The sequence below is a fragment of the Balaenoptera borealis genome (assembly GCF_965194805.1).
Source record: "Balaenoptera borealis genome assembly, chromosome: 8".
NCBI lineage: Eukaryota > Metazoa > Chordata > Mammalia > Artiodactyla > Balaenopteridae > Balaenoptera > Balaenoptera borealis.
The window spans coordinates 28383986-28394092 of record NC_138865.1 but is presented as its reverse complement, the minus strand read 5'-3'; the positions used below and the strand labels follow the sequence as shown (position 1 = coordinate 28394092).

The 10107-nt window shown below is 41.2% G+C and overlaps 1 protein-coding gene across 7 annotated transcripts in view; it reads right to left on the bottom strand.

Moving 5' to 3' along the window:
- The window catches only part of LOC309632918 (uncharacterized protein), a gene marked incomplete at its 5' end in the record, with an annotated part of 247570 nt that extends 239350 nt beyond the window's left edge, over nt 1-8220 (bottom strand). For 6 of the 7 annotated variants that reach the window (XR_014247125.1, XR_014247126.1, XR_014247127.1 and 3 more), the window contains one exon: nt 6383-8220. Coding sequence is in view for 1 of the 7 variants with exons in the window: in XM_082400990.1 (XP_082257116.1) it covers nt 6383-6541 (159 nt within the window). The remainder of the gene's footprint in view (nt 1-6382) is intronic. The other variant, XR_014247130.1, reaches the window with a different exon arrangement.
- Nucleotides 8221-10107: the final 1887 nt, after the last annotated feature.

Below are 10107 nucleotides of genomic sequence, written 5' to 3'. Positions count from 1 at the left end.
TATTTTAAGCTACAGAGAAGCTCCTTAACTGTAATAGGGTTCACTGAAGACTGACTCTTCAGAGCTGAGCAGAGCCCAGGCTGCCCTCAAGCGCATGTGTGGGAGAGATGCTCTCAGTTCAAGGCAGGCTCTCTGTACCCTGAAATCTGGCTAAAGCTGCACAGTGCTACGAAGACAACTTGTGAGGAAAGAGCGGGGAGTGTGCAGGAAAGCAACAGAGCCTGGCTCTCAGGGAAGATCACGGTACAGGGGCCAAATAGTCTGGGTTGGGCCTGGTCCCCAGTCCCCAGCAAACTTGGAAACACCACGAAATCACTTCAGAGTCTCTCAAACAATATGTCACTGTGAAGTCTTTAAATTCTATACCAGCTCTGTAACTCTTTATTTTCATCGCTTAATCCAGGGGTCCCCAACCCACTGTGCGAGGCCTGTTAGGAACCAGGGGGCACAGCAGGAGGTGAACAGTGGGTGAGAGAGAGAGAGAGAAGCTTCATCCGTTGCTCCACACTGCTTGCATTACCACCTGAATCACGCCCGCCACTGTAGCTCACATTACTGCCTAAACCATCCCCCCTGCTTCCGTGGAAAAAACTGTCTTCCACGAAACTGGTCCCTGGTGCCAAAAAAGTTGGGGACCACTGGAATCGGTTTGCCACAATTTACCATGTAACCTCTTGTAATTCTCATTAGGTTTCAGCAGCTTTGGACTTGTCACTTACCTTGACATCGGAGCTCTACAAAATTGTCTAAATTAATGAAAAATTCCATAGAGCATGATATCACGTATCTTAAGAGACTGCCTTTCTGTTAATGTTATTCATTGGCTACTAGACTTATCTACCTGTGGTTAACCTATCTCAAAAGTTAGCAAATATTATTCAGCAGAAACGAATGTTTCTAATACAGTGTGTCAAAAATTACATGAAATTTTCCCCAAGATATAGTCCCTAATACAATTTTTGCTTCTCTTATTATGTTACAAATGATAAAATGACTGCCTGAAAGTTGAAGTTGTCTTGAAGAGTTTAGCACCCTCATAAAAACACTTCTATATAGACTTTTTCTTATTTGAACACATTACTTTTTTTAATGATTTCTTCTGAAATAATTATAAACTGACAGGAAGTTGCAAAAATAGGACAGTAAAGCCCCAAGTAATCTTCATCCGGTTTTCCTAATTGGTTACATTTTATGTAACAATAGGATACTATCAAAGCTGGGAAATTGACATTGCTACAAGGTATATGTGTGCCACATTATCACATGTGTTGCCACCACCAAGATCAAGATACATAACTGTTCCATCACCACAAAGATCTCCCTCCTGTTACCCCTATATATAGTCACACTTACCTTCCTCCCACCCTGGCCCCCATGCACCATCCCTAAAACTTGGCAACCACTTATCTGTCTCCTTCTTTGTCATCTTGAGAATGCTATATAAATGTATTCATATAATATGTGACCTTCAAACACCAACCTCAAATGTTGGCTTTTTTCACCCAGCATGTTTTTTGAGATCCATCCAAGTACTTGCATGTATCAGTAGTTAATCCTTTTTACTGTTAAGTAGTGTTTCATAGTATTAATGTACCATGGTTTGTTTAACCATTCACTTATTCTAGAACATTTTTATTGTTTCTAGTTTGGGACTATAACAAACAAAGCTGCTAGAAACAATCATGTAGAGATATTTGCATGGACATAAAATTTAATTTCTCTGGGATGAACGTATATGATACTTTTGAACATTTTTGGAAAACCAGTGTATATAATTATGTCACTGAAAGAAAAGGATGAACTTGGTGATTTGAACTCCCAGCTCAAGTGCCACATAAATGACCATGTGCCCTGAAGGAGACCACTGTCTCCTGTAGCTACAGGGCTGGAAATCAAGCACAGAACCTCATCGTGCGACTGGTTGAATTACAATGCAAGTTGAACTCCCAGTTTTGAAGGGCATCTACTGTTGAATCAATGTGAGGGCATTGATTGGGAAAGAACTGGATCTTAGAAGTTGGGATGGGGACCCGTGGGAAGATCCTGATGAAGCTGGGGATATTGAGCCCCTAAACTGTGATGAATCTTTTATCACCAGTGGTATTGGCCTCCCCGGCCCCAGCAGAGATGGCTTCCTCAACCCCAGTGGAAGCGGCCTCTCTACATACAGGGTATCAGCCTTTCCATCTCCTTCTGAGAGGATTAACCCTGCATTGCCTGAGGAAAGGGTCATAGCCTCCCCTGACGCAATTGTCATGTAACATAATTATTAGTCTCCTCAGGACCCACCCCTACCACCCCACCTTACTTCTGGACCTTTAACTAGACTCAAGCTCAGCAGGTCCCTAAAGGTGGGATACAATCTGTGACTCATGAGGAAGTGCATTACATTCCAAAATAATGACTTCCATTTTCTAAGTTACACAGACAAAATCTTGGGAAATGTGTGGGAATAAGTACTAAAGGTGTGGGAAAATGGAAGAAGGAATTCCTTATAAGGTTGAAGGAGGCTGAATGTATGGGCTCACTAAATAGGGCTTCTGCATTTACTGTTGCAGCTTGAGGAATTAGAAAGGGCTCTAGCAGTTTTGTTGGTTGGTTGGCTGAAACATAGGCCAAAAGGTGGCCCCCCATGAGTACCCTGGAAATGCTGGACTTGCCTCAGTTTAAGCTAGAGAAGAACTTCAGAGGCTTAGGGATAGAGGAATGTTAGAGTAGATTTGTCACTTAAAACCTGCTCACCTGACTGGGGGGTTCCAGAAGTTTTACCTTCCATCAATAGTGTGAGGAATAAATCTATGAGAGGATCCCCAATATCCTTTGTGGACAAAGAATGTCACCTGCCATACCAGTAAACAAAGGATGTTGCAGCCACCAAGCCACCAGCCACTGCAGCCACCCCTGATAGTGCACCCTGAGGGGATTTAAGATGTAGAAAAACAGGATACTGGCCCTAGATAGTTTAGGTGCATATCAAAGGAATAATTGTATTAAGCCCAGATTCTTACATCTTCCCATACATAGAAAAGTGTTAAAATCGTTAACTTGAGATGTCTGGTTTTCCTTTAATTAGCAGGAAAGTTTTGATGTTTGATTACTTGGGTTTTTTTGGCAAAACTCCTATATATTCTGTTTCTCTTTGGAACTGTCCCCAGAGCTATCTGAGAGGCTGTATCCCAGGCTTAAGTCCTCAGTTATGTTCCAAATGCAACATAATTTTCAGCTTTTAAGTTGCGCATTTTTTTTCAGTTGACACCTTGAATACTCTATGGTTGCTTTCTCTGTAGATCAGACCTCACAGTGGGAAATGCAGTCACTGCATTGGGAAACCTAAATGCAAAGAGGGTAATTGAATCCTGAGGTGGTAGGGGCCAAGTGACAATATTCAACCACTGAAGGCAAAGTGGACATGGTTACCTTAATGTACAGCAGAGTCAAAGCAGCAATCAGAATAGTCTGACTCATGCTGACTTATGGTGTTGATTAATTGATCATGGTGTTCCTAGAAGTGAAATAGATAGGAAGCCTACTAAATTTGTACTTATCTGTATAAGCAGAAAAGTTCTAGGTCAAGTGAATAAAAGTCAAACCTAAATCATAAAAACAGAGAGTCACATCCCTTCAATACATTCCTAGACATGAGCCAGTTTATGGATCCCAAACCCCTGGAATGAAGGAGAGGCTGGGCCCCATTGAGGAAGGACCCCAGTGCACTCTGAAAGTTTATACTGTCAATTCTTGCCCCAGCCTTCCCCAGAATGATGTTTGGCATTTTACCAGAGTAACTGTGCATTGGGGAAAAGGAAATTATTAGACCTTTTGGGGAACAATGGACTCTGGCTTTGAAATGATACTAATTCCAAGAGACCTAAAACATTGCAGGGGCCCAAAAGTCAGAGTAGAGCTTATGGAAGTCAAGCGACTAATGGAGTTTTAGCTCAGTGCTGTCTCACCATGGGCCCAATGGTTCTCCAAACCAATCATGTGGTTATTTCTCCAGTTCTGGAATGTATACTTGGTATAGACATATTTAGCAGCTGGCAGATTCTCCACATTTGTTCCCTGACCTGTGGAGGGAGGGTTATTATGATGGGAAAGACGAAGTAAAAGCCAGGAGAACTGCCTCTACCTAGGAAAACAATAAATAAAATTTAATACCACATTCATGGAGGGACTGCAGTGTTTACGGCCAGCATCAAGGACTTGAAGGAGGCAGGGGTGGTGATTCCTACAACATCCTATCTGGCCTGTGCAGAAGAGAGATGGATCTTGAGAATGACAGTAGATTATCATAATCTTAACCAGGTGGTGACTCCAATTGTAGCTGTTGTTGCAGATGTGGTTTCATTGCTTGAGAAAGTTAACACTCACCCTGGTAAATGGTATGTAAGTTTATGGATTTGGTCTGGAAAATGCCTTTTTATCCATCCCTGTCCATTAGGCCCACCAGAAGCAGATTGCTTTCAGCTGGCAAGGCCAGTAATACACCTTCACTGTCCTACCTCATGAGTATATCAACTTTCCAGCCTGATGCCATTATTTAGTTTGCTAGAAAATACACCTGACTCTCCCTTCCATAAGATATCACACTGGTCTATTACATTGCTGACACTATGCTGGTTGGATCTAGTGAACGAGCAGTAGCAACTACTCTAGATTTGTTGGTAAGGTATTTATGTGTCAGAGGACAGAAAATAGATAAGACAAAATGCCATGGCCTCCTACATCAGTGAGATTTCTAGGGGCCCAGTGGTATGAGCCATGTCAAGATATCCCTTCTAAGGTGAAGGATAAGTTGTCGTCTCTGACACCTCCTACAACCAAAGCACAGGCACAGCTCTTAGTGATTTCTTTGGGTTTTGGAGGCAACATATTCCTCATCTGGATGTGCTACTCCAGACTTTTTAATGAAGTGACTCCAAAAGCTGCTAGTTTAGGCTGGAACCCAGAACAAGAGAAGGCTGTGTAACAGGTCCAGGCTGCAGTGCAAGCTGCTTTGCCACTTGGGCCATAAGATCCAGAAGACACAACGGTTTTGACGTGTCTGTGGCAAATAAGGATGCTGTCTGGAGCCTCTTGAAGGCCCGCATAGGTGAATCAAAGCACAGGCCTTAAGAACTGTGGAGCAAGGCCCTTCCATCATTTTGGTAACTAGTCTCCTTTTGAGAAACAAGAGGTCTGCTACTGAACTTTGTAGAGACTGAACACTTAACCTTGGGCCATCAAGTTACCATGTGACCTGAGCTGCCCAGCATGAACTAAGTGGTATCTTAACCACCAAGCCATAACAGAGGCCATGCACAGCAGCACTCCATCGTCAAATGGATATGGCATATATGTGATCAGGCCAGAGCAGGTCTTGAAGGCACAAGTAAGTTCCATGAAGAAGGAGCTCAAAGGCCCACAGTCCTCACTTCGGCTACACTACCTTTTCTCTCCCAGCCTGCACCTATGACGTCAAGGGGACTTCCCTACTATTAATTGACGGAGGGAGACTCAGGCAGGCCTGGTTTACAAATGGTTCTGCACAATATGCAGGCACTACCCAAAAGTGGGTAGCTACTGCCCTCAGCCCCTCTCTGAGACATCTCTGAAGGAGAGTGGTGAAGAGAAATCCTCCCAGTGGGCAGAACTTGAGGCCATGCACCTGGCTGAGGGAGAAACACTTGGAAGGAGAAATGGTCAGACACGCTGGGTGGTCAGGAATTGAAAAAAGCATGACTGGAAAGTTGGTCATAAAGAAAATTGGGGAAGAGGTATGTGAACAGATTTCTCTGAATAGTTGAAAAGCATGAAGATATTTGTGTCTCATGTGAATGCTCATCATCAAAGGGTGATCTCAGCAGAGGAGGATTTTAATTCTCAAGTAGATAGGATGACCTGTTCTGTGCAGACCAGTCAGCCTCTTTCCCCAGCCACCCCTGTCATTGCCCAACGGGCTCATCAACAAAGTGGCCATGGTGACAGGGACGCAGGTTACGCACGGGCTCAGCAATATCGACTTCCACTCATCAAGGCTGACCTGGCTACAGCCACTACTGAATTCCCAATCAAAAAGAATCAACCAGCAGCAGAGACCAACAGTGGGCCCTCAATATGGTGTTATTCCCCGGGTGATCAGCCAGCTAGTCAGTGGCAGACTGATGACACTGGACAGCTTTCATTGTGCAAGGGGCAGTATTTTGTTCTTATTGGAATAGACATTTGCTCTGGGTACAGATTTGCCTTTCCTGCATACGTCACTTCTGCGTAACTACCATCCATGATCTTACAGAATGACTTATCATTGTCATGGGATTCTGCAAGCATTGCTCAAGATCAAGGAATACATTTCACAGCAGATGAAGTGAGGCAATGGGCCCTTGGAATTCACTAGTCTTACCTGAAGCAGCAGGCTGGATAGAATGGTGGAATGGCCTTCTGAAGACTCAGTTACAGGGCTGGCTATGTGACAATACCTCTGCTTGTCCCAGGGCAAGGTTCTCCAGAGGGTTGTATATGCTCTGAATTGGAGTCCAATATATGGTCCTCTTTCTTCCATAGCCAGGATTCTCGGGTCCAGGAATTTTAAGGGACAAAAATGAGAAGAGTTATTTTCAACTCTTCAGTATTATCCCTAGTGACCCACTATCAAATTTTTGCTTTTTGTTCCTGTGACCTTATGCTCTGCTGGTCTGAGTTCCAAAGGGGAAAATGCTTCTACCAGGAGACACAGCAATGATTCCAAAGAACTGGGAGTTAAGACTAACACCCAGCTACCTTGGGCTCCTCATGCCTCTGAATCAACAGACAAAGAAGGAAAGGAAAGTGTTTGTTGATACAAGGATACTACTTGCGGACTACTCTTCCACACGGAAGTAAGGAAAAGTGTATCTGGATATAGTAGATCGCTTAAGGCATCCCTTAGTATTACCATGTTCTTTGATTAAACTCAGTGGAAAACTACAACAACCCAGTCTAGGCAGGGCTACTAATGACCCAGACTATTCAAGAAGGAAGGATTTGGTCACCCACCAGGGAAGAACCACGATCTGCTGAGGTGCTTGCTGAAGATAGAAAGAATACAGAATGGGTAGAAGAAAGTAGTTACAAAGACCAGCTATAACTGACCACTTACAGAAACCAGGACTGTAATTGTCATGAGTACACCATTTTTTTTTGCTATGAATATATTTGTGTTAAGTGTGTATTTGTTTTTTCTCTCTCATATTCCCTTATTATGTAACATGAGTTGTATTGATTTTATATCATAATATGTAAGTACTCTTAATTTTACATTATAGTACTTTAAGTTATATCACAAGGATTTACCTCCTCTTCTGGGGATAGGGTTAGTGTATTTTGATTGGACTCAGAATTGTTGTATCATATTAAGTGGAATTAAGACCTTGTTATTGTCTTATTTGGGGATTAAGTAAGATTTGAGGAGATGCATATGGGTGTCATGTTGACACAGGGTCGACTTGTGATGATTAGTTTCATGTGTCAACTTAACTGGCTATGGGGGACCCAGATTAACAATTATTTCTGGGTATATTTTGTGAGGGAATTTCCAGGTGAAATTAGCATTGAAATTGGTGGACTCAGTAAGTTGATTGCCCCCCCCCCAATGTGGGTGGACATCATCCAGTCTGTTGAGGGCTTGAATAGAACAAGAGCTGGGGGAAGGAAGAATTTGCCCCTTTTTCCTGCCTCATGGTGTGAGGTGAGATAGTTCATCTTCTCCTGACCTCAGACTGGAATTTATATCACCACCTCCCCTGGTTCTCAGGCCATTGGACTAGGATTGAATTATATCACTAGCTTTCTGGGGTCTCCAGCTTACAGATGGCAGACTGTGGGATTTCTCAGCTTCCATTATCATAAGAGCTAATTCCCTGTTACAAACACATGCATGTATTCTATAGGTTCTGCTTCTTTGGAGAATTCTGACTAATACAACATGTATCCACCACTGTAATATCACACAGAATACTTTTACTGACCTAAGAATCCCCTGTGTTCCACCTATTCAACCTACTCTTCCCTTCCTCCTCCCAAACCCCCAACAACCACTGATCTTTTTACGGTCTCCATAGCTTTGCCTTCTAAAATATCATATAGTTAAGAATTATACAGTACGTAGCCCTTTCAGATTGGTTTATTTCACCTAGTAATATGCATTTAAGTTCCTCCATGTCTTTTCATGGGTAGTTTATTTCCTTTTAGTGCTGAATAATATTCCGTTGTATGAATGTGGAACAGGTTTTTGTTTGTTTGTTTGTTTGTTTGTTTTTAATCCATCCATCCATCTATGGAAGGGCACCTTGGTTGCCTCTAATTTTTGGCAATTATGAACAAAGCTGCCACAATCATTCATGTGCAGGCTTTTGTATGGACGTAAATTTTCAGCTCTTTGGGGTATATACCAAAGAGCTTGATTGCTGCATTTTATGGTAAATGTATATTTACTCTTTTATTAAACTGCCAAACTGTCTTCCAAAGAGTCTGTACCATTTTGCATTCCCTACAGCGATCATGAGGGTTCCTATTGCTCTGCATCCTCACCAGCATTTGGTGTTGTCAGTGTTCTGAATTTTTGTCCTCTTCATAGCTGCATAGTGGTTTCTCATTGTTGTTTTAATTTACAGTTCTCCAAACACATAAGGTGTTGAGCATCTTTTCATATGCCTATTTGATATTTTATATCTTCTTTACTGAGGTGTCAGTTTAGGTTTTTTGTCCACTTTTAATCAGGTTGTCCTCTTTTTTTAGTGGTAAGCAGTAAGTGTTCTTTGTATATTTTCATACCAATCCTTTATCTGATTTGTCTTTTACAAATTTTTTCTCCCCATCTATGACTTGACTTCCCATTCTCTTGATATTCATATCTTTTTAAAGTTTTTTTTCTTTTCTTTGTGTGTTTATTTTGAATAATGTATATTGCTTTTTGTTCAGTTAACTAATTCTTTTTTTTTTTAACTAATTCTTTTCTGCAATGTCTAATCTACAGTTAATTCTATCCAATGTACTTTTAATCTCAGCTATTTTAGTTTTAATCTCTAAAATTTTGATGTGCTTTTTTAAAAATACCTTCCTTTACATGTCCAATCCCTCCTGTAGCTTCTTGAAAATATGAAATATAATTATAATATCTACTTTAGTTTTGTTGTCTACTAATGCTTTAATTTTTCTATTTCTGGGTCAGTTTTAATTAGGTTTTTTTTCCCCTTCATTGTGGTTCTATATTCCTGCTTCTTGATATATCTGGTAATTTTTTTATTGGATGACAGTCACTGTAGATTTTCCTTTTCTGGTGCTAAATATTTTAGTGTTTCTGTACATATTCTTGAACTTTGTTCTGGGATGCAGTTAAATTACTTAAAAATAATTTTATCCTTCTGAGTCTTGCTTTTAAGCTTTTTAGGTGGAACCCAAGTAATGTTTAGACCATGTTAAGTTTTTCCCCACATTTCAGGATTGAAAACTATTCTGAATACTCATGTATTAAACAGTTTTCCATTCTAGCTGGGAAGACGAGGCTTTCTTTTTTTTTTTTCCCTTTGTGAGTGTTAAGAACTTGTTCCTTCTGATACATCCAGGTGGTTCTTTCCCTGCCATGAGTAGTGTTCTTACATGCATATGCCCATCTGTACTCATAGGCCTCTGTAACCTAGTTTCCATTCACCTATCCTGCTTCTCATCCCTTCATTCACTCTTCCACAGTCACAGTGGGGCTTGTTTAATTTCTAGAACAAGCCTGGCTCTTTGCACACAATTTTTATTGCTTCTGCTTAGAATGTGCTTCCTCAGCCTGGCTTGACTGGCTCCAAAATGGCATTCAACTCTGAACAGGAATATCACCTTTTCTTATGCAAGTAAGGTTCCCCAATTTTCTCTCAAACACTGTTTCTTGCCTTCAAATCATTTTGAGATTCAAAAAAACTTGTTCATGTGTTTTTTAAAATTTTGCTTTCCTAGGCTATCTTACCCAGGAGTTGATAACTACATGGGGACAGAAACTCTAGAAAAGAGATAATTTAATGATGAGCTTTCTTTATTCGTCATATTTTATACTGTTAGAAGAATGAGGCTATCAACTGAATTCTGTCCCCACAAAATTCATAT